Source organism: Chiloscyllium punctatum, chromosome 44 (assembly GCF_047496795.1).
Source record: "Chiloscyllium punctatum isolate Juve2018m chromosome 44, sChiPun1.3, whole genome shotgun sequence".
Lineage (NCBI taxonomy): Eukaryota > Metazoa > Chordata > Chondrichthyes > Orectolobiformes > Hemiscylliidae > Chiloscyllium > Chiloscyllium punctatum.
In genome coordinates, this window is record NC_092782.1 from 39594953 (window position 1) to 39619801 (window position 24849).

Sequence of the window (24849 nt, forward strand, 5' to 3'; positions counted from 1 at the left end):
TCTACATTCATCACGTGTGGTTGGAGGGTTCCTAGGCGGAAGATGAGGCGCTCTTCCTCCAGGCGTCGTGTGGCCAGGGTCTGGCGATGGAGGAGGCCAAGGACCTGCATGTCATTGGCGGAGTGTGGGAGGGGGAGCTAAAGTGTTGAGCCACGGGGCGGTTGGGTTGGTTGGTGCGGGTGTCCCAGAGGTGTTCCCTGAAACGTTCAGCAAGTAGGCAGCCTGTCTCCCCAATGTAGAGGAGACCACATCGGGTGCAGCGGATACAGTAAATGATGTGTGTGGAGGTGCAGGTGAATTTGCGAAGGATATAGAAGGATCCATTGGGGCCTTGGGGGGAGGTGTGGGCGCAAGTTTTGCACTTCTTGTGGTTGCAGGGGAAGGTGCCGGGAATGGAGGTTGGGTTGGTTGGAGGTGTGGACCTGACGAGGGAGTCGCAGAGGGAGTGGTCTCTCCTGAATGCTGATAGGGGTGGAGAGGGAAATATATCCCTGGTGGTGGGGTCTGTCTGGAGGTGGTGGAAATGACAGAGGATGATACGATGTATCTGGAGGTTGGTGGGGTGGAAGGTGAGGACCAGTGGGGTTCTGTCCTGGTGGCGATTGAAGGGGCGGGGTTCAAGGGCGGAGGTGTGGGAAGTGGAGGAGATGTGGTGGAGAGCGTCGTCGACCACGTCGGAGGGGAACTTGCGGTCTTTGAAGGAGGCCATTTGAGTTGTTCGGTAGTGGAATTGGTCCTCCTGGGAGCAGATGTGGCAGAGCCGGAGGAATTTTGGAATATGGGATGGCATTTTTACAGGGGGCAGGGTGGGAGGAGGTGTAATCTAGGTAGCTGTGGAAGTCGGTCGGTTTGTAGTAAATGTCTGTGTTGAGTCGGTCGCCCGAGATAGAAATGGAGGGGTGTAGGAAGGGGAGGGAGGAGTCTTAGACGGTCCAGGTAAATTTGAGGTCGGGGTGGAAGCTATTCTCAAATCTAAACCCCCCTTTCTCTGATCTGTTTATTCTCTGACTCCAACTCTATAACAATAAGACACTTAATAAAATTACATTAGCTTAATCTTATAATCACAGTCTTTGCCTTTTCTGTTGTCTTCACTTTTCCTACTGCTGATCTCTCTGGGTGGTCATCTTTCTTTTTACAGTGAGTATGTTTCACATGAAAAGGTCCCTTTTGATAGTGTTTTCTAATTTCTTTGAGAGCAAGATGTGAGATGGGCAATTGGATCTCCAGCAGTTTCTCTCTCAACAGTACCTCTCTCTATTGTTCTGTGACCAGTTTTCAAAATGTCTGCATTCTTAAACCCTGAATATTGGATCATCTCATAGGTTCAATGTTGGCAAAACAATAAATTCAAACTCTGTTCAGTTTTAGTGTCCTGGGCATAATTTAATTTCAACTGGTTAAATTTGAATTCTTGTCAAAACAGCAACTAAAACTCTGGTATCCATTTCACAGCCAAAGGTTGCATATTTTCAATTTTCCAGTCACTCTGGGACTGCCACCTAGTCATATACACAGGTGCTTGTAATCACTCAGTTCAGAATATCATTCTCTCTGAAGGGTCATTTACTGTATCCGCTGCACTCGATGTGGTCTCCTCTACATTGGGGAGACAGGCTGCCTACTTGCTGAACGTTTCAGAGAACACCTCTGGGACACCTGGCCAACCAACCCAACCGCCCCATGGCTTAACACTTTAGCTCCCCCTCCCACTCCGCCAATGACATGCAGGTCCTTGGCCTCCTCCATCGCCAGACCCTGGCCACATGATGCCTGGAGGGAGGAAGAGCACCTCATCTTTCACCTAGGAATCCTCCAACCACACGGGACGAATGTAAATTTCTCCATCTTCCTCATTTCCCCTCCCCCCACCTTATCTGAGTCCCAACTCTCGGATTCAGCACCGCCCTCCTGACCTGCAATCTTCTTCCCGACCTCTCCGCCCCCACCCCCTCACCGACCTATCACCCTCACCTCCTTCCACCTATCATATTCCCAGCGCCCCTCCCCCAAATTCCCTTCCCCCCCTACCTTTTATCACAGCCCGCCTGGCACACCAGCCTCATTCCTGAAGATGGGCTTATGCCCGAAACGTCGATTCTCCTGCTCCTCGGATGCTGCCTGGCCTGCTGTGTTTTTCCAGCACCACATTTTTCAACTCTGTACTTCAGCATCTGCAGTCCTCACTTTCTCCTAACACTGACTTTCCAAAGTGCACTCTCTCCCAGTTCTTGATTAGTGAAATGTCACAAGATAGCTAGCAACAATATTTCAAAAGTTACTCTGAAAACCTACTTGAAGATTGCACTTTTTCCAGCTGTTCAAGGGCAGTGTTCACAATGTCCACTGCTGCCTCACCAGGCAAGGCAGACTAAAGCAGCTGAAAGTGCAATAGCAGTAAGGTTTAGATTACTTAGTGTGGAAACAGGCCCTTCGGCCCAACAAGTCCACACCGATCCACCGAAGCGCAAATCACCCAGACCCATTCCCCTACATTTACCCTTTCACCTAACACTACGGGCAATTTAGCCTCGCCAATTCACCTAACGTGCACATTTTTGGATTGTGGGAGGAAACTGGAGCACCCGGAGGAAACCCACGCAGACACTGGGAGAATGTGCAAACTCCACACAGACAGTCGCCTGAGGCGGGAATTGAACCCAGGTCTCTGGCGCTTAGAGGAAGCAGCGCTAACTGCCATGCCGCCCACTCAAGCTGCACAACCACTCATTGCTAATCAGTCTGTGGTCAATCACATGATTGATTCGAAATTTTTTTTAAAACTTGCCGTTTCTCTGTTAGTTATTTCAATTCCCTTTTCCACCTCCTTTAGCTTCCACTGATTATACCCCTTTCTTCTCCATGGGACTCCATGGCAAGCATCGACCTTATTCCAAGGGACCAACAAGGGAGTTCTTTCATGAAAGAAAATAGGCTTCTTTCCAACGTTAGGTTACATACTTTAACAAATGATCAAAATAGACTACTAGACTGTGTAAGATTTTGAAAATGTAATTTTGATCCCTACCTTTTAAGAAAAGTGGTGTTATGAAGCTGAAGGCATGTACTGTACCTTTCAGAGAGAATGATATTCTGAACTGAGTGAGTACAAGCACCTGTGTATATGACTAGGTGGCAGTCCCAGAGTGACTGGAAAATTGAAAATATGCAACCTATGGCTGTGAAATGGATACCAGAGTTTTAGTTGCTGTTTTGACAAGAATTCAAATTTAACCAGTTGAAATTAAATTATGCCCAGGACACTAAAACTGAACAGAGTTTGAATTTATTGTTTTGCCAACATTGAACCTATGAGATGATCCAATATTCAGGGTTTAAGAATGCAGACATTTTGAAAACTGGTCACAGAGCAATAGAGAGGTACTGTTGAGAGAGAAACTGCTGGCGATCCAATTGCCCATCTAACATCTTGCTCTCAAAGAAATTAGAAAACACTATCAAAAGGGACCTTTTCATGTGAAACATACTCACTGTAAAAAGAAAGATGACCACCCAGAGAGATCAGGAAAAGTGAAGACAACAGAAAAGGCAAAGACTGTGATTATAAGATTAAGCTAATGTAATTTTATTAAGTGTCTTATTGTTATAGAGTTGGAGTCAGAGAATAAACAGTTCAGAGAAAGGGGGGTTTAGATTTGTGAATAGCTTCTTTTTGTTTAATGTTCATGTTTATATAGAGTAAGAATAATCTTTCCAAAACTCGCTAATAGAATAAGAAAATAAATTATTATTTTCTTTAAATCGTGGAATTTAAGAGTTCTGTCGCTCATTTTAACAGATTACTAGGCGAGGCAAGCTTTTCTGAATGTTTGGTTTAATTAACAGAAAAGATTCACTTCCGTGTCATAACAAGGGTAGAAAGGTACAGTCTATTCTTCTAAAATGCGATAGATGCATTTTTGTGCAACCTCACATTATAGAAAATCATGCAATAGAAACAACAGGTCTTATGGGAAAAACAGGGTATTGGGCAGACTACCAAAAATCATAACAAAAACAGTAGTTACTCTCACACAAACGATAGCACAGTCTAAGTAAATGTTAAAATCATATTTTAATGAAATAATACAATAAATTTAACACTTTAGCCTGAAAAACTGGAAAGTAACATAAAGGGGCTTCTGAGTTTAGTAAGTTACAGTACTGTATTAAGACAAAGGTTGAGGGTCGTCATCAGCATTACTTTCAGGTGCAGTTCTGGGTGCAGGGTTACAAAAAAAAATCTAGTCCAGAAGTGGATGGTTGTGGTTCATTGTTCCCAGACTGTTTCTTGGGGGTTGGCTTAAAAACAGCATCTAGTTTTTGCTGCTTTGCCATCTTCCTTCTTTCATAAAGAACTGTTCTTTAGGTGCCACATAAGACCATGCCACAAACTACTATCCTGCTGCGTTCTGCAATGTACAATAAGAGCTGCAACGGCTTCTCAACTTCCCTCAGGATAAAAGACAAAAGTGGAAATCTTACTTGGTGCTGCATTCTGGACTTCACGGTCTTCATTTCTAGCTTCATTCAATTTCACCCACAACAACAATTTGTTGTAGATGAGCTGTGGAGAGGTCTTCACGATGGAACTCAAACAGCTCCTAGACAGCCTCATTCTCCACTTCTTCAAATCCAACTTGCTTTGCAAGAGCAACACAATGTTCTTTGATTGCTGGAAGCACCTCAGATGGTTCAACGTCTTTAAAATCATGAAGAAAATCTGAGAGAAGCTTCTGCCAAACTGCATTCAAGCAGTCCTTACTGACATCACTCCAGGCCTCCAAAATGATGTCAATAGCATTCTTAACGTTAAAGCTCTTCCAAAATCAAAGAACACTGTCCTCATTATCCCCCTCTGTAGCTGCAATCAGCTTCCTGAATGTTTGCCTTAAAATAATATTTTTAAAGCTGCTATTGCACCCTGGTCCATGGATTGGACGACAGAGGTTATGTATGGAGGTAGCAATAGCACTATGATGTTTTCAGAAAGCTCACCAATGCTGGGAGAATGGTTTGGTGCATTGTCCAGAATAAGGAAAATCTTGAAATCCAAAGCTTTTCTCCTGCAATTTCTAAGAACATCCTCTGAAACATCAACATTAAAAGAAAAAGTTATCCAACCTCTTCTGCTAGCTGTGAAGTAAATGTAAAGAGTGAACTAAAGGTAACCTTTCAAGGCTCACTCAACAACAGCCATACGATCTTTTGCAACCTTAAAATATGGAGAGTGTGCTTCATTTTTAGACATGTAGGTTCTGGATGGCATTCTCTCCCAGTATAAACCGGTCACATCCAAAATGAAGATTTAATCTAAGGTGCAGCCTTCTAAAATCGCATCATAGCCAAGAGGAATCCACGTTTTTAAAAAAATCATTCCCCAATTCAACTGCATTACAGCCAAGTCACATTGACGAAATGCACGTTATAGGAGAAAGACCTGTAGTGTTGTTACATCTAAAATTATGATCTTCAATTACTAGGTATGCCTTATATTTAGTGACATTTCCTTTGGAGAAACCCCTCGGGGGAATTAAAGATGTTAGTTTTTAAGATTAAGTTTTACCTGAAATGGATAGAATCACTAGAAACAAATGGAACCAAGTGGACATGGTTTAAAAAAAGAGAGACAAACATTCAGATTAGATACCAGGAAGCACCTCCTTCCTTACAAACATCTAAGTTGGAGGGGGAAGTAAACATTAATAACCTTGTCTCACTCTCTCTTGATATGTCAAATTATTCTTTGAATAAGCAACTCTATATTCTATGATGTGAAAACATCTGCTGCCAAACACAACGAATATTGAATTTCTCAATAATTCAGTAATAAACTGATCTGCAAAGATCAACAAAGTCTCGCAATCAATTCTGTAAACCTGCAATGAGTTAGCTCTCTGGCAAACAGATGCAATTAACACCAACAGCTTCATAAAATACCATGAGGAACGCAAAAGATAAACCAGTACTTTGACTCCTTGATTGAATCAGATGAGTAGACAGCAAGTGAGGGAAAATTTGAATCAGCTTCCAATTAACTCCTTGGTATAAATCACCTGCAACACTCAGAAAAGATGAGGAATGCATATTAGAAGAGCATGAAACTACATCTGGTAAGAGGAAACATGAGTGGAAAAGGAAGCCTGTCTTTTAATAAGATTAGTAGTTTTGATTCACAACCAAGCTAACCTCAACAGTATAGCACAGAGCTGATCAACCAGAGCCAACTATTTGGTATTGCACTTTGTTGTTCTATGACTCTCAATGCTAATTTTAAAAAGAAGTTTGTGTAATTTCATAACCATTTACTTACAATGTAGACAGTTTGATTGTGCAAATTCTGCTTGTGGACCAATTGCTTATAAAGTAGAACAAATTCATTGAATGTGTTAGACTGCAGACATGAAGTATATTCATTCTTGAAGGATAGCGAATGACCCTGCAGCTGATTAAGTATTTGTTCAAAAAGCATCCTTGAAGAAAAACATTCCACACAGTTCACAATCACATGAGGAAACTGCAAAGAGACAAAAGACAATACATTAACCACAACACAAGCAGAAAAAAAGCTGCAAGTACTCCTCATGTCTTATCACAATATCTTTTTCTGCCTTTACAAATTCAGTTACAAACAATCTGCAACACCAACCCAGTTTACCAAGTTAGGAGATTGGGCATTCAATCAAAAGATCTTTTAATAGGCCTTTTCCCTCCATGTAAAGTATTTGAGCCTCATTGTCACTGTCATTCCAAATCTAACACCATCTTTCTTTAATATGTAAATCCCAGGACTTTTTCCAAGTCACATTCTCAAGACAAGAGTTTATTTAAAAAGTGACATCTCAGCACAAACAATGTATTAAAGGTGTGAGGTTGGAGTCTGTTTGTATCCCAATCTTGACTGAGACTAGTTCTATTCCCAAAGTAGGAATTTACAGAATATTATATGGATTGACTGCCTGCATATTAATGAACCAAAACCCGCAACTCACTCTAAAAAAAAGCATTTGCTTAACAATAAATGGGTTGACTTAACACCAATCTAGGTTTGTTCAATATATCATTTCAGTTGCACGACACTATGATCTTTTGCTATAAATTCTGTGTCTTATGATCTCCACAGCTACCTGGGATGAAGGAGCAGCACTCCAAAAGCTAATACTTCTAAATAAACCTGTTGAACCATAACTTGGTGTTGTGTGATTTTTAAACTTTGTCCACCCCAGTCCAACACTGGCTCCTCCACACACAAAAAAGAAACTCCCAAAAAAAAGGGATCTGATTGTTCTTGTGCATGAAGCAGAAAGTTAGCCTGCAGGTGCAACAAGTAATTAAATGTAAGAAAGTGTGGAGTGATAGTGGCAGATACAATAATATTTTAAAAAGGCAACTGGATAGATATACGAATAGGAAGAGTTTATAGGAATATAGACCAAATGTCAGCAAATGGGATTAGGTCAGATTGGGATGTCTGGTCAGCATGGATAAGTTGGATCAAAGGGCCGTTTCCATGCTGTATGTCTATTGTTATCCCATTTTCTCACTGATGAACCTGTTTAAAAGGAAATTCCAATGCTTGGAATATAATGGCTAATGACCTAAACCAAACAAAAAGTCTGCATCTAGACAACCAAGCAGTAACTAACATCTAATTTCTTTTAAGTAGTATGTTATAGATAGAAACCAGCAAATAATTTCAGTACAATACTTTCAGGCAATAAAAACAGCTCTCATCTGAAAATTAACTTTCATTTGCCAATCTACTTCGCTGATCGTTTGATGCTGCCTGAACTGCTGTGCTCTTCCAGCACCACTAATCCAGAATCTGGTTTCCAGCATCTGCAGTCATTGTTTTTACCTACTTTGGTGCTCAACCTACTATAAATGATCAATTGGATTCTGTTTCCTGCAAAATGAAGTCCTTTCAAAAGGAGTGAATCAAAGACGGCTTTGCCCACTAGTTTTATGCAAATTATCTTCCCTTGCAAACAAAATGCTGAACTTCCAGAAAAAAAAATTGAGGAAAGAATTTGGAACATCACTCTAGATGTTGTCTTACCAATAAAGAATAGGTGCAGGAGTAGGCCATTCTGCCCTTCGAGCCTGCAACACCATTCAATATGATCATGACTGATCATCCTTAATCAGTATCCTGTTCCTGCCTCATCTCCATAACCCTTGATTCCACTATCCTTGAGAGCTCTATCCAACCAGTGGCCTGTATGAGTGAAGTATAACCTCTGGATTTTTGTATTCAATTCTCCTCAAAATAAACAGTAACATCCTATTAGCTTTCTTAATTAATTACTGTACCTGGCTACTTGGGCACCCAGAAATCTGTAATCTATTACTTAGATAATAATTCCTTTTAATTGTGTGCCAATTACCTACATTATACAGTCTTTTCTGCTATAACACAGTAGTTGCAATCTTGTGCAACCTTGCACTATAGAAAAATCACGCAATAAAAATAACGGCTTATGAAAACAAATATAGGGTTGGGGCAGACCAAAAATATTACTCAAAATCGAAACATACATAGTAACACAAAGGTTAGCATAGTTTAAATAAACGTTAATTTCATACTTAAATGAAATAGTACAGTAAATTTAACACTTTACCTTGAAAAAAACTTGAAGATAACTTGATTGGGGGAGGGGGCTGGTTTTGAGATTACAGCGTTACTAAGACGGGCTGAGGGTCATCATTAAATTACTTTCAGGCACAGTTGTGGTTTCAGGGTTAGGACAAAAAAAAAGTTAATCCAGAAGTGGATGGCTGTGGTTCAATGCCTTCTGGCTGGTTTTTGTGAGTTGGCTTAAAAAAAAGCATCTTGTTTTTGCTGCTTTGCCATATTTCTTCTTTTAAAAAGCTGGTCATAAAATGCCAAGGCAGACTTTATTTCACAAACTGCTATCCTGCTGCGTTCTGCATTGTTATCATTGTCTAAGAGCTACAACTCCATCTCAACTTCCCTCAGGATAGAAGATAAAAGAAAAGTAAAAATCGCATGATGTGCTGCATCCTGGACTTCATAGTCTTCATTTCTTGTTTCAAATTCACCCACAGCAATAATTTGTTGTGGATCAGCTGTGCAGAGGTTTTTTTATAGTGGGAGTCAAAGGGCTCTTCACCACCCTCACTCTCCACTTCAAATCATCTCAAAAACACTAGAAATTTGAACTATTGGCTCCTATATAAGAACCTTGATGCTCTCCCAAATTGGTTGACTATTGAGGCAAATTCCACCCTTCCAGTAATATTGAAGGCTTTATTGCGTTCACCTCTCCTTTCTTCAACCTCTATTTACACGAATAATGTAATTGTTTTGTCCAGTCTTAAAATTTAGTTTCAATTTAAACACCAATTTGGCTTTCAGTCATTTTCTACTAAGGCACTGTTGGGTGGCGAATCATATTTTCCCCCCCATCTTTAGTGGATAGTGCCTTTTCTGGTTTGACTAAGTTAGAAATAAAACTGTGAAAGACTTACATGCTGATGACGTTTTTGCATCTTATCAACAATTAGATAAGACGTTGAAAAGGCACTTATTTAGTGGGTTCCAAGTTTGCAGTTTTGTCCATAGTTTATTTCAGGTTTTCCCTATCTTTCCTAAGTTTGACATCTTTCTAGGACTGCTTTCTTCATTAAAGGGAGCTATTTCAGCTATTTATTCAAACATTCATAAAGTATGCTCAGATTCTCTTGATTTTATTAAAGCTATCTGGGAGGCAGATCTGGAAGAGGTAATTCCAGGTGATGTGTGGGATGCGATTTTACAAAGGGTGCACTGTGCAAAACATTGTTTTATTCAAAACAAGATTCTACATCGTGCCCACTACACCAAAGTCGACTTGCAAAAATACTTGAGGAGGTATCTCTCTCCTGTGATCAGTGTCAACAAACCCAAGCAAATTATATGCTCATCATTTGGCTTAGCCCTTCTTTCAAGTAGATATTGATCTGATATTTTTGCCACCTGATCTAAGGTATCTGGTGAAAATCTTATTCCTAATGCTATTCACGCTTTGTTTAGGGTGTCATCCTCTTTACCTAATCTTTCTTCCTCTAAAAAAGACATGGTAGCATTCACTACCCAATTGGCCAGAAGACTGATATTGTTCAAATGGAAATTCCTAATTCCACCTCCTCATACACACTAGGTTAGAGATGTGTTATACTTTCTTAAATTAGAAAAGATTAGATTATCCTTATCTGGCTCCTCTAACAAATTTACAAAAATTTGGAACAGTTTTCTTTCATATGCTGAGGGTGTTGTCTCTTTTTAACTGTTCCAGATGGACGTATCTTCCGTTGTGGCAATGTTTTTTCCCTTTTTCTTTTATTAATAAATTAAACCAGCAGTAGGATATCTGCATTATATTGTGTTTTGTATAATTTATTACGGTTGCTTATCATTGTTTTCTTTACATTTTTGGGGGAGATACGTGCTATGGGGAAGGGTGATTGGGGGTTTTGTTTACTGCTTAAGATTGCACCTTGTTTTGCTATCATTGTTTGGAGAAAAATCAATTTTAAAAAAAGCATTTCACAACAAAGCACACAAGTTAACTGGACATGTGATGCCAACGCAGAGACTCTGACGGCATAAAGCATTATATTCTTCCATGCACCGCAACACTTAAAGCATTGGGGATGAAATCACCTGATAGCCAAAACCTGTATGCAAAAGTTTACATTTCATAAACAGCATTCATCTATTCAATTGCGTTACAGCCAATTTGTATTGATGAAACATGCATAATAGGACTGTATGTAATTTGTTAGATCTTTGTTCACTCACTTAACCTATTCAAAAATCCAAAATTCAATCTAGCTTCAAAGTATTAGTTTCAGAAGTACATCTTTAATTACATAATTTCTCAATTTTCACCCAAAGAAAACAAAATGCATTCCATGAGCAACAATATTAATAATACTTTGCAAGGTCATAGATGCCACTTATAACAGGAAATGGATCAGTTTCATCACATAATACTTTTACCAAATAACAGTGACTACGATGTAACATTTGTGTTCTAAGTAACACTATGATATGTATAATCAGACCTCAAATGTATTTTTAGAATGGACTGAAACATTAAAACAAAAATACTTTGTAAAGAATTAGCAGTCCTACTTATCTTGTATTTAAAAAAATGTAAAACTTTTAGTTATGTTGTTACAAACATGCAGTGATAGTGGGAACTGCTACTTAAGCCAAACTAGACCAAATTATACAGATTAAAAAGGGCGTTCAATCCTTAAAAAGGGGCTCAGTAGCCAAAACCAAAAGCACAAAACTAAAAACCAACAAAAATTCAAACTAAAAACACTGGGAAAATAATAGTGCAGTCTAATTCCTGCATTGCCCAACCACTATTAAAGGCATGGACACCATAAAAGTCTACTCCAAGTCCATGGACATAACTCAAGAAGAGACAGGCAATAAAGCCAAACAACCCTGCTCAACCAACTGATGCTTATGGCCACTTTGCCAGAAAAAACTGTGCCACCAGGAAGTTACATGACAGTGCTTTTGTAGCACTGCTCCTTCATCAGGTGAAAACGCTCATTCAGTGGTCACAATGGTAAGACCATCATTTGCTTGTACCATCAATTTATATATATTAAATCCAATAGTGGATCTCCCAATGGAGTCAGAAGATATGTTATGAGTGGTTTGGTTTGAAATCATCCTTATATTGCAGCTTTGGTATTCAAATTCTGTGTGTCTCTCTCTCTCGGCTGCAGGGGACTTTTGGGTTACTAGTGAGTGAGTTAGAAGATTATGAAAACCCTCTTATTTATGCTGCAAATAAGACTTTCAAAACAAACAAAAGGAATATATTGACCACTGCACAACACTGTAAGCCATGATTCAGTTGCTAGTACTCACCTCAAGATTGCGAATTCAAAAGTTACACCTAGGATTTAAGCATGAAAGTTAACTCTAAGGTTCCAATGTGACAATAAGGAGGTACTGCTTCCAGGTGTGCTGGCTTTAAATACAGGGCCAGTCTACCCTCTCAGGCAATGCAAATTTCCCATCTCAATTCTGAAGAATGGCTCTAACTTAACACTGGCATCTTAACCAATATTTACCATTGAAATAAACATTACAAAAAGATTCTCTGGCCATTAGCACAGTACTCTTCTAGGAGCCTGCAATTCAAAAATTGGCTGCCATGTTTCCAATATTACAGGAGTAAAAATACTTGGCTGTAAAGTACTTGGGGGTTTCCCGTCAACATGAAAAGGTACCATTAAATCCAAGTGTTTCTCAAGGATCACTCAAGATATTATGGTGACACAGCTTCACATACCTACTTCATCTGTGCATCAGACAGTACAAGTCGCATCAGCCAAATGCCAACTACAGTTCATTCATTAAGATCCCAGTCAAACTGGCCAGTGCATATTATACAAATGGCTGTACCTAAACTTACACAGCTTCCATACTTGGGTGATGTGATATTTAACATACTTGCATACATTTGTGATAGCTTGAGCAAACAAGTGAGCACTTATGCTGATCCTTACAGACACCGATTCTGACTTTGTTGTACAGTGCAGAAAGATATCATAGCTCAAATATCTTCTAGAGAAACAATATGACTTGCAAATGGAACACTGCATGCAATGAGGAAATAGCAGAAAGTTCAAATAATCACAATTAAATCTAAATGAAATAACTTTACTCAAAGAAAAACTCTTCCTAATTTCTATAGCAATATACATAAAAAGGGAAACACATGGCACAATAAATCTATTCCAGTCAGACAAGATTTATAAATGCCTTTTGCAACTTATTAGGTCTTCTTTATTTAGCAAATAAATTAGAATCATTGTCCATATCACCTCCATTCAGATTTCAAACAACTGCTTTTTAGTCATCATTCTTTCAGGTGAGAAAAATGGGTCAAACCTTTCAATACTTGTTAGTTTATCTCACAGTCAGTCAGTAGGAAGTGGGCTTTATTATATAAAAAGAGACAAGACAGTTTTGAGATCAAGACAGCAAAAATATTTTGCCCATCTCTCAAAGGGCTATACTAGCAAAACAATCAATGTTCAGATCTCTGCTGGAGAAAAACAGCAAATTCACTTTTTTCAAAAAAAAATATTTTTATTGAAGAAGTTTTTAAAATAAAATTCCGATAAACCAACAACGCTACTTAATAAAGAAGGAAAAATAATGGAACAATATAAACAGAACAGAGCTATACACCTGGATATAAAACAAAATAAACAAACAAATAAAAAAAAATAATTTGAACAGATCAGCGTAATGAAAGAATAGCTCTTGATCTTAGAAAGTGTCAAATATTACTCATTTATTCAAAATTCTTCCTCTCAGAGTACCAGATTTGTTAACTCAAATCGTCATGGCTATACAAAAGCCCTAATTAGAGTGGCAGGCAAGTCTGCATCAAAGTAATCCAAAAAGGACTGCCATATCTTATAAAAATTCAGATTTTTAGTGCATCATATTTGTGAAAAAAATCCAGAGGGATGTGCTCCATGACTAACTTACGCCAACCCAACAGACCCAGAGGGTTTTCAGACACCCAACACATCAGGATATTTTTCTTCACAGAGAAAGTGAGGATTAGGTTGTAGGTTTGCTCACTAAGCTGTAGGTTTGGTATGCAGACGTTTCATTACCTGGCTAGGTAACATTATCAGTGGCGACCTCCAAGTGAAATGAAGCTGTTGTCTCCTGCTTTCTATTTATATGTTTGTCCTGGATAGGGTTCCTGGGGTTTGTGGTGATGTCATTTCCTGTTCGTTTTATGAGGGGTTGATAGATGGTATCTAGATCTGTGTGTTTGTTTATGGCGTTGTGGTTGGAGTGCCAGGCCTCTAGGAATTCTCTGGCATGTCTGCTTAGCCTGTCCCAGGATAGATGTGTTGTCCTAGTTGAAATGGTGGGTTTTTTTCATCCGTGTGTAGGGCTACAAGGGAGAGAGGTTAGTGTCTTTTTGTGGCGAGCTGGTGTTCGTGTATCCTGGTGGCTAACTTTCTTCCTGTTTGTCCTACATAGTGTTTGTGGCAGTCCTTGCATGGAATTTTGTAGATGACGTTGGTTTTGTCCATGGATTGTACTGGGTCTTTTAAGTTTGTTAGATCTCATTCGACGTAACAGCACTATTCACCTCCATCAACATCGACCTGGCAAAGGAAACACTTACCACACTTTTAGAAGAGACCATCAAACACACCCCAATCACATTACCAACAAAAACATCATGAAGCTAGTGGACCTGTGCCTCACCACTCACTTCACCTTCAACAACATAATCTACAAACAAACCAACGGCACACCCATGGGATCTCAGCTATCAGGATTCATAGCAGAAGCAGTAATGCAAAGACTAGAACAAACAGCCCTACCAACCATCAAACCAAAAATCTGGGTCCGCTACATAGATGACACCTTTGTCATCACAAAACAAAACAAAATAGAAGAGACATTTAACATCATCAACAACACCCTCACAGGCATAAAGTTCACCAAGGAGGAAGAAACCGACAACAAACTCGCATTCCTGGACGTCACAGTCAAAAGAAAGGACAACAGAGAACTACAAACCTGCGAATACAGAAAACCGACAAACACTGATCAAATACTTAACTACACCAACAACAATCCCAACACACACAAACGAAGCTGCATCAGAACGAGCCACCACACACTGCAGCACAGACAAACTTTGGAAAACAGAGGAGAACCAGCTATACAACGTATTCAAGAAGAATGGATACTCAAAAAATACAGTCCGCAGATTCCTCAAGAACAAACCATGACAAGCAGACCAAACACAGCCAGAAACCCTAACCACCTTACCATACATTAAAGAAGTTTCAGAAATGACAGCCAGACTACTAAGACCTCTCGGAGTCCTAGTAGCACATAAACCCACCAACACTCCCAAACAAAAACTAACAAACTTAAAAGACCCAGTACAGCCCATGGACAAAACCAACGTCATCTCCAAAATTCCATGCAAGGACTGCCACAAACACTACATAGGACAAACAAGAAGAAAGTTAGTCACCAGGATACACAAACACCAGCTAGCCACAAAAAGACACGACCCTCTCTCCTTTGTAGCCCGACACACGGAGGGAAAAAAACTCCATTTTGACTGAGACAACACATCTATCCTGGGACAGGCTAAGCAAAGACATGCCAGAGAATTCCTAGAGGCCTGGCACTCCAACCACAATGCCATAAACAAACACATAGATCTAGATACCATCTATCAACCCCTCATAAAACGAACAGGAAATGACATCACCACAAACCCCAGGAACCCTATCCAGGACAAACATATAAATAGAAAGCAGGAGACAACAGCTTCGCTTCACTTGGAGGTCGCCACTGATGGTACCTAGCCAGGTAATGAAACGTCTGCATACCAAACCTACAGCTCAGTGAGCAAACCTACACCCTAAGCCTCAACCTGAGCTACAAACCTTCACAAACCGTGCAGAAAGTGAGGATATTAACAAGTTTTTGTTCTCTATCAGCACCTAAAAAACCTAAATTGGGCCGGCCTAGGAGAAGAAATCCTGGATCCATCTTAACTTCGGTCCCCAAGATCCCCTCTGTTACTCCCACCACAGCACTCCAGTATGTACGAAGCCTGTGGCAGGACCACAAACAATGATTGAGAATACCGTACTTATTTTACACTTGGGATATGCTGAGGCTACGTCCGCCTTAAATTTTGAGGAGATTTGGCGCCTGATGGGTCCTATGAAGAATTTTTAACTTTATGGCATGGGTCCTCTAACATTTTTAAATCTTCCTCATGTTTTCACAAATGTCCTCCCATGTCTCAGAGGATGTCCCAAACCCCAATTCTCTCTCCCAAACCTGCTCAATCTCATCTGAGGGGCCACACCCCAACAGATGATAAAGATTGTTAATGGAGAGACTGCTTTTAGAATAAAGCACCCTCTTCTCTATATTGGATCCATAAGAATCGGTTAAAATTATAGTTCCTTTTTGAATAAAATTCATAATCTGGAAAAAACAATAAAGATCTCTACTAGATAATCCATACTGACTAGTTATTTGATCAAAGAACATCATTTTTTCTCTCTTAAATAAGTCATCCAAACAGGAAACGTCCCAGCTGTGTAGAGTTTAAACCCAGGATCCATTATCCCCAGCTTAAAACCCAGCATACCTGTTATAGGGGTGAGAAAAGCCATTTTGGATAAATTGCCCTCACTCTACCACATTGTCCTCCACATTTTTATGGTATTAATAATTATTGGATTACAACAGTATCCCGTAACTATTCTCAGTTTGCTGTTCTGAGGCAAAATAATATAGGAGCATTTTGACTGAGAAGCCTCAATATCTAACCATATTGATGCCAGGTCCTCACAGGCCCAGCCACTCAAAAGATAAAAGGGAGCTTAATTGGTGTTTTTAACATTCAGGAGATCCATTCCCCCCCCCTCCCCCTCCCCCATCTATGAGGCAGTTGTAATTTGGATAGATTGATACAGGGCTGCCTGTGATGCCAAATAAAATATTTACCTAGGAAAGATCAAAGGAAGCATTCGCATAAGGTATAACAAATGAGGAAGGACATTCATTTTAATAAGGGCTATTCGACCTAACCAAGATATTGCAAGTGCCTCCTATCTTGGAAGGTCTTGCTTAGTTCTGTCAAACAAGTGAACAAAATTAGCCTTATATAACTGATCAAAGATGGGAGTAACAAAAATACCTAAATACAGAAAACTTCCCTGCGGCCATTTAAAGGAAAATGGCAATTCACCCTTGGCATCAGGTATCCTTCCAAGACCCACATTAGCCTCCGATTTAGAAAAATTAATCTTATAACCCAAAAAGGCGCCAAATGAATCAATATATTGTATCAGATGAGGTACCGAAACCACAGGATTCGACAAAAACATAAAAACATCATCTGCATACAACATGATCTTATGTGATTTTGATCTCACTTTTGCAGCAACTATGCTGGGATCCCTACATATAGCCTCTGCCAGTGGCTCAATCACCAATGTAAAAAGCAATGGTGAAAGGGGACAATCTTGTTGACTGTCCCTACAAATATTAAAATTACTGGATCCCCCACCATTGGTGAGAACCGTGGCCAAAAGATCGCTATAAAGGACCCTTACTCACCTAATACAGAGGAACCTCGACTATCCGAGTATCAATTATCCAAGTAACACATTATGCAAAGGAGATCTCGAGTTCCCAATAAAAACAGTACATCAAAGGCGTGTTTCCAACACTGATTGCATCTTTTGTTTACAGTGATTAAACAGGCACCATTTCCAAATGAGTGACTGCCCGCCATCCCTCTCCAGACTTTTCCTGGAGTTGTACCCTAACACCCCTTCCCAGATAATCTCTCCTACATTGTCCTGTAAGGACCTGGCAGAATGTTGTGTGTGAGTGTGTGTGAGTGTGAGTGTGACATGCTAGTTGGAGACTCATCCCGTGTGTGTGTGTCACATGCTACTTGGAGACTCATCCCCCAGCAGCAGCAGTCTTGTTCTTGATGTCCAGTCTGTGCTACTGTCTCATCTCCTGGAAGGGGAGCAGACTTAAAAACCTCCAAGCCCCACAGGAAAGGCATTTAATTAACTGAATACTCGATTATCCGAACACAATAGTACCAGCCCATCTCAATCGGATAATTGAGGTTACTCTGTAAAGGCTTCACCTAAGCCAAACCATTCCAGGAGTATAAAAAGTGATATGGCCACTCAACCCAATCAAATGCCTTCTCTGTATCTAGGAGATCACTAATACCTGCAGATTGTTGCTGACACCCTTCAAATCATATTAAGTAACCTCTTGACATTATTGGAGGAGCTGCAGCCCTTTATAAAACACATTTGGTCCTCCTTAACTATGGAAGACATAACAGTTTCTAACCTTAATGCCAGAGTCTTGCACAAGATTTTAAAATCAGAGTTCAAAAGTGACATGGGCCTGTAGGAAGCACAATCTTTTCGGATCTTCCCTTTAAGGGTATGAGAGATGTTAGCCTCTCTTAAGCATGGCGGAAGGCAATTGTGACTATATGAGTAATTGTAAATGTTAAGCATTAGTTCTGACAATATATTTATAAACCCTTTGTAGAATTCACCATGACAACCGTCACGGCCAGGTGCCTTTCTGCTTTGAAGCTGCTTCACAACCTCCTTAACAAGGAGCGTTAAGGAAAGATGCCTGCTCAGAGGTACACCTGTAAGATCCAGACACTTAAAAAAAAGGCAAAAGTGAGGACAGCAGATGCTGGAAATCAGAGTCTACATTAGAGTGGTGCTGGAAAATCACAGCCAGTAAGGCAGCATCCAAGGAGCAGGAAAATCGTCGTTTCAGGCAAAGACGTTTCATCAGGAATTCCCGATGTCACCTGACCAGCTGTGATTTTCCAGCACCACTCTAATATAGACTTTAAAAAAAAGACTCCATCTTAACCCACCCGTCCTCACAATGTTCAGATTTATATAATTTGGAGTAAAATCTCTGAAATGCAGCATTGATCTTTTTAGAATTGCAGGTAAGAGTCCCAGTCCCTTCCCTGATTGAGGTAATGGATTGGCGGTGGTGGCGGTGCAAGATATGTCAGGTACCTGCCTGGCCTAACACCATGCTCAAATAACCTTGCTTTTGCAAAAGCAAGTTCCTTCCTATCTATCTGTAAGAGCATGGAATTCAAGGTAGACCGAAGTAGTGTAACCCACTGCAGCTTACCTGCCGGTGGTCTATTAAAATATGCCTTTTCTGCTGCCTTCAGTTATGCCTCGAACAAACACTGCTGCTCTCCCTTCTGTCGCTTCCGACTGGTAGAGGAAGAAATAATTATCCCCCAAACGCAAACAAGTTTCCTAGAGAATAGATGGGTTTAATGGCCACACCTGAATTAATGGCTAAGAAAACCTTAAGAGAAGTACTTAATGAGCTTACTGTTCTTAAGAATAAAGGGATCCATTCGCCAGTGCTGCACACCTGTTATACTGCCCTTTATCTTAAACAAGTATACTGTTGCGTGATCAGAAATAGTAATATTGCCAATTGTGCAGGACGCTACCGAATCCAAGAATGCCCCGGGGGTTAGGAAGAGATCAATCCTAGTATGACATTGTGCGGATTAGAATGAACAAAGTCCCTACCCGTGGGGTGGAGCCACCTCCAGGCAACAACCAGCCCTAAATCCACACACAAGTCGACTAGTTGCTTAGATTGCAAGAAAAGTATCAGGGGACCTTTGGTCATTCTATCCACTGAGGGATCCATAAGACAGTTAAAATCTCCCCCTATAATAACATGCAACGATACAAGGGTACTCAGTTTAGAAAATGCATCTGTTAGGAATTTAAGGGGATACGCCAAGGGACAATAAACATTCAAAAGACCATACACTTCCCCATATGTCAAGACCTTAAGGACTACAAACTGCCCTTACTCTTTAATATGACTTAGTAGTTTAAACAAAAGGTTCTTCCTAACAAGTATGGTCATTCCCCTACTTCTTGTATTAAAAGACAAGAAATACACCCGATCAAATCCACCCGGCTGCAATTTCAAACACTCTATTATTAATGTGCGTCTCCTGCAATAGAGCATTTAACACCCTCTCCTTTTAAAGGCTAGAGCATATATTTTCCTCTTAACTGGCAAATGGATTCCCTTAATGTTCCAGGTACACCATTTAAGCACACTACTAGCCATAACACTCTGCAACAACATTTGAACTCCCAAGAGGAAGAACTCAACTTACAAATTCTGAGCAGCAACGAAAAAGAATTCATAGAGCCTAAGAACTACAAAAATTAAAACCAGTAATACAGAGTACCAAAAGGCACTCAATGAGGGAATTTACTACCACGGGGGCACTTAAACATCCCACATCCAGCTTCAAAAGCTCTTCCAGCTTGAGCCACACCATAAACTCAAACAAAAAGAAAATAGCAACATTAACAAAAGTTGGAAGTACTCCACACCTCCCCAACTACACATTGACGCCGATTAATATTAGAAAAAAATCCAACAACAATTTAAGAAAAGGGAAAAAATATCATTCTTGTCCAGGTACATTAAACCATCCTGCCTATGTTGAAGTGTCCAGAAACTTTTTCACTTTCGCTGAAGAGTCAAATTAACGTGCAGGCCCATTGTAAGTAAAGCAAAGATCTGCTGGATACCTTACAGAATTATGAATCCCAAGGTCCCCCAGTCTTCTCTTAATATCATCAAAGGACTTCTTTTTCTGAATCACCACCACAAAAAAGTCCTGGAAAAACATAATCCTGAAGCCCTTGTAATTTAAGCCCTGTGGATCCCTCCCCTGCATTCAGGAGGCTTCTATAACTCTCCGCTTGTCCCCGTAACTGTGGGGGGAGGGCCGGGTGAGGGCGCTGGTCAGACCCTGACTTGTGCACTGCGATCTTCACCCAGCCCACTTCAGCCTTTAAATGAAAGAATTGGGGCAGCCAACTTTAAAACAAAATCTCACCGGCTAAACACCTTCCACTCCCTCCAACAGCCCAATGACACTGACGTTCTTCTCCTATCATTAATTTTGAGGTCGTTGACTTGTTCCGTTAAGGTACGGACCTATTTTTCGAGTGCCTGGATCCACTCATTCAAGGAATCAATCGCAGTCTCTGATGCTGTGGTCCAGCATTCGATCTCCCCTGTTCTCTTTCCGAGGCATTCAAGCTGCTACTCATGTTTCTGACGCATGGCTGAGATTGGGTCCAACTTCTCTTTAATCAAAGTCTTAATCATTTCCCACAGCTAAACAGGATTATTAAAGGTTCTAACACTTTTGATGTCGAATTTTACTGAAATGGCTTAACTGGTAAGGGTTAAGGTACCACTTAGCTTGAGTTGTGATGCAGAGCTCAGCAAAGCAGACATTTCAGATTGCCGCCATCTTGGACCCCCAGCAACTTTTAACTATCTCATTATAAAAATTATTTGAAATCTGCAGTCATGTTAAAAACTCAGCATGACAATTGCCATTCGAGAAAATGTATTAGTTCCTGAGCTTAGAATGTAGAGTATAAAAATTTATTCAAGTTTTAGTTAATTTCTTAAATCACATCATGATTTTGCAATTCTCATGTTTGCTTTTCAAATGTCTCAATATATTTATGTATTAGATGAAGTATGATCACTTTGATTATTGTAATGTTAAAAGATTAAATTGTACTCTCTTTCTGGACATTAATGTAATGTTAAAAGGTTAAACTATACTGCCTTTCTCCAAGAAGCTGAATATTCTGGAAATGGGCAATAATCAGGATTACTATCCATTGTAATCCACAATTCATTCGGGCAGCCATTTACTACTGCTCTACTGCTATTATCAAATTTAACTCTCGGTGGTGGTGTTGGGGGGGGGGTGTGGAGTTTGGAAAGGTTGTATGGGGTACCTGTAAGCATTACCAACTGACCTGTATAAAGCGACATGTTTCCTTGTTCAGGGTTCATTTGACTCGACTTTGCATGCTTTATAATGCCAGGGATCCCTCGTCCCAGTTTAATGCCCTATTACAATGGCATAGCACTAGGGACCCTAAACAGACTATGGTCAAGCATGAAATGGTACAGCAGGGGGCAAGCTCACTACATTAGCAACCTTCCCAGCCTGACTCTTCATGGTTGGTAGCTCATCAATATCACCCTTAGGAGTGCCTCTTTTCAGGATATGCAATCATAACCCTCACAGACACATTGGAAGCAGCCTCCCTCAACCCTAAGTCCAAAATCTCTTTAAGGCCATCCTCTTCCCCAAGCAATTGGCCAAAATCAAGTGTATTGCCCATGTCACGGACAATACAGATGTCAGCTATGGCAATGCCAGAGCTGACCGAGCCGCCAAGAGTGCGGCAAGGACTCACAATTCAGTCCACTTTTAATTGGCAGACGCCCAACTGAAAACAGTGCAGCATTTACAAGTGGCTGCCCCTAATTCAGAAAAGGAGAAAGTGAGGACTGCAGATGCTGGAGATCAGAGCTGAAAAATGTGTTGCTGGAAAAGCACAGCGGGTCAGGCAGCATCCAAGGAGCAGGAGAATCGACGTTTCGGGCATAAGCCCTTCTTCAGGAATGACAACGGTGTGCCAAGCAGGCTAAGATAAAAGGTAGGGAGGAGGGACTTGAGGGAGGGGCGTTGGGAATGCAATAGGTGGAAGGAGGTTAAGTTGAGGGTGATAGGCCGGAAAGGGGGTGGGGGCGGAGAGGATGGGAAGAAGATTACAGGTCAAGAATGCGGTGCTGAGTCCGAGGGTTGGGACTGAGAAAAGGTGGGGGGAGGGGAAATGAGGAAGATGGAGAAATCTGCATTCATCCCTTGTGGTTGGAGGGTTCCTAGGTGGAAGATGAGGCACTCTTCCTCCAGGCGTCGTGTTGCCATGGTCTGGCGATGGAGGAGACCAAGAACCTTCATGTCCTTGGCGGAATGGGAGGGGGGGAAGTTAAAGTGTTCAGCCACGGGGCGGTTGGGTCGGTTGGTACGGGTGTCCAGGAGATGTTCACTGAAATGTTCCGCAAGTAGGCAGCCTGTCTCCCCATATCGGGTGCAGCGGATGCAGTAAATGATGTGTGTGGAGGTACAGGTGAATTTGTGACGGATATGGAAGGATCCCTTGGGGCCTTGGAGGGAATTGAGGGGGGAGGTGTAGGCACAAGTTTTGCATTTCTTGCGGTTGCAGGGGAAGGTGCTGGGAGTGGAGGTTGGGTTGGTTGGCGGGGGGTGGGGGGGGCGCGGACCTGACGAGGGAGTCGCGGAAGGAGTGGCCTTTCCGGAACGCTGATAGGGGAGGGAGGGAAATATATCCTTGGTGGTGGGGTCTGTTTGGAGGTGGCGGAAATGACAGAACCCTTAAAACCACATTGACTAAGCTGACATGTGAAACGGGCCTAACCTGGTTGAAGGTCTTGCCTTTGGTCCTGCATCATATGAGGATTACCCCACACACGACCACTGGGCTGTCAGCAGCTGAGATAATCTACAGCCGACCCAGTAGGACCCTTTGGGATGCAGACAATATCACCCACCCACACAGATGTAAGGATGAAGGGAGAGGAAATGCAGGCACACTTTCAGCAGCTAATCTAGTCTTTAAAGTTCCTACACTCACAGGTCAGGAATGCCTTTTGGATCACCACAATTGTGAACCAGAACTTCAACAACCCAAATGAACTTCCCAGCCTGCAGACAGGAGAGTTTGTGCTGACCAAAAACTGGGACCACCCTAAGCTTGGACAAAGATGGAAAGGGCCTTACCAGGTGTTCCTACGAATGCCAATAGCAGTCAAAGTCCAAAGACAAAACAACTGACTCCATATAAGTGACTGTATATGATGGTCCCCTCAAAGAGCCTGACAACTATACTCGCAGTGTACAGCACCACAGCCGCCATCGTGGTATTCGGCCTAGAGGACAATTTGTTTTATAAGACTCATATGCGTATGCACAGTAATGGGACTGTATGTTATCCACTCCCCCAATCAGTAGATGCTTTATTTGTTGCCATTCCCAGATGGGATGCTCTTAACACACACACAGTAGCTACCTCAGATGTCCCGTGTTGGCCAGAGTGGGAGGCTTAGAAGGATGGCTTTGGGTCGGTGCATAGAGCTGATAGTCCCACAACGACACAGGAGCCCAGGGAAGAGAAGGTACCACTTCCCATGACCCCACAAGCTATCCACTTTGCTTCTCAGAACAAGGGAGGGTTTGTACCTATACCTTGGTCCCAGAAACTCCCTTTTTTTTACACAGCGGCGAGGAGAGAGGGCAGAAAGAAGCAGGGGCTGCCGGGAAGGGTAAGTTTTCCCACTTAAAAAGGGACTTACCTCGGGAGTCTGGCCTCCATTTTTTATAGAGCAGTGAGGAGAGAGGGTGGAGAAGAGAGGGCTGCCAGGAAGGGTAAGTGATTGTTTTTTAAGTGGGTGAGATCTAGCTTTTAAATTAGCAGAGCATGGCTGATAGGGCAGTTGCATGTTCTTCCTGCAGCATGTGGCAGTGAGAGACACGACATGTTTCCACTGGCCACATCTGCGAGAAGTGCACCCAACTTCAGTTCCTCGAGAACAGAGTTAGAGAACTGGAGCTGGATGATCTGCAGATCATCCAGGAGTCTGAAGGGGAAATTGAGAAGATGTACAAGGAGGTGGGCACTCCTCAGACACAGGATAAAGATTGCTGGGTTACAGTCAGGGGGAGGAAAGGGAACCAACAGACAGAGCAGAGATACCCTGTGGCTGTTCTCCTCAGCAATAAGTATACCATTTTGGATACTGCTTTTGGTGACAGCCTACCAAGGGAAAGCCATAGTTGTCAGGTCTCTGCCACTGAGCTCCCCTGTGGCTCAGAAGGGAGGGGGGAGTGGGGGTTGCAGGGGGAAGAATAGAAAAGCGCTAGTGGTAGTGGACTCAAATAGTTAGACGGATTGACAGGGGATTTTGTGGTCAGGAACTAGATTCCCAGAAGGTACGTTGTCTCTACAGTGCCAGGGTCCAGGATCTCGCCAATCGGGTTTACAAGATTCTGAACAGGGAGGGTGAGCAACCAGAAATCGTGGTATTGACATCAATGAGTAGCCAGGAAAAGGATTGAGGATCTGAAAAGTAACTACAGAGAGCTAGGTTGGAAGCTGAAGAGCAGGACGAGTAGTGTTCTCAGCTTAACACATGGCTGCGCAGCTGGTGCAGGAGGGAGGGCTTCAGATACTTAGACCATTGGGATGCTTTCTGGGGAAGGTGGGACCTGTACATGAAGGACGGGTTCCACCTGCACTGGAGGGGCACAAATGTCCTGGGTGGAA

General features: G+C 41.6%; 1 protein-coding gene across 4 annotated transcripts in view; it reads right to left on the reverse strand.

Annotated features, from left to right (window-relative positions):
- Nucleotides 1–24849, reverse strand: part of orc5 (origin recognition complex, subunit 5) — a 108212-nt gene that overhangs the window by 77721 nt on the left and 5642 nt on the right. For 3 of the 4 annotated variants that reach the window (XM_072562700.1, XM_072562698.1, XM_072562699.1), the window contains exon 4: nt 6314–6517. The exons of the other annotated variant lie outside the window; for it this stretch is intronic. In XM_072562700.1, coding sequence (XP_072418801.1) covers nt 6314–6517 — 204 coding nt within the window. The remainder of the gene's footprint in view (nt 1–6313; nt 6518–24849) is intronic. 4 annotated transcript variants of the gene reach the window in all.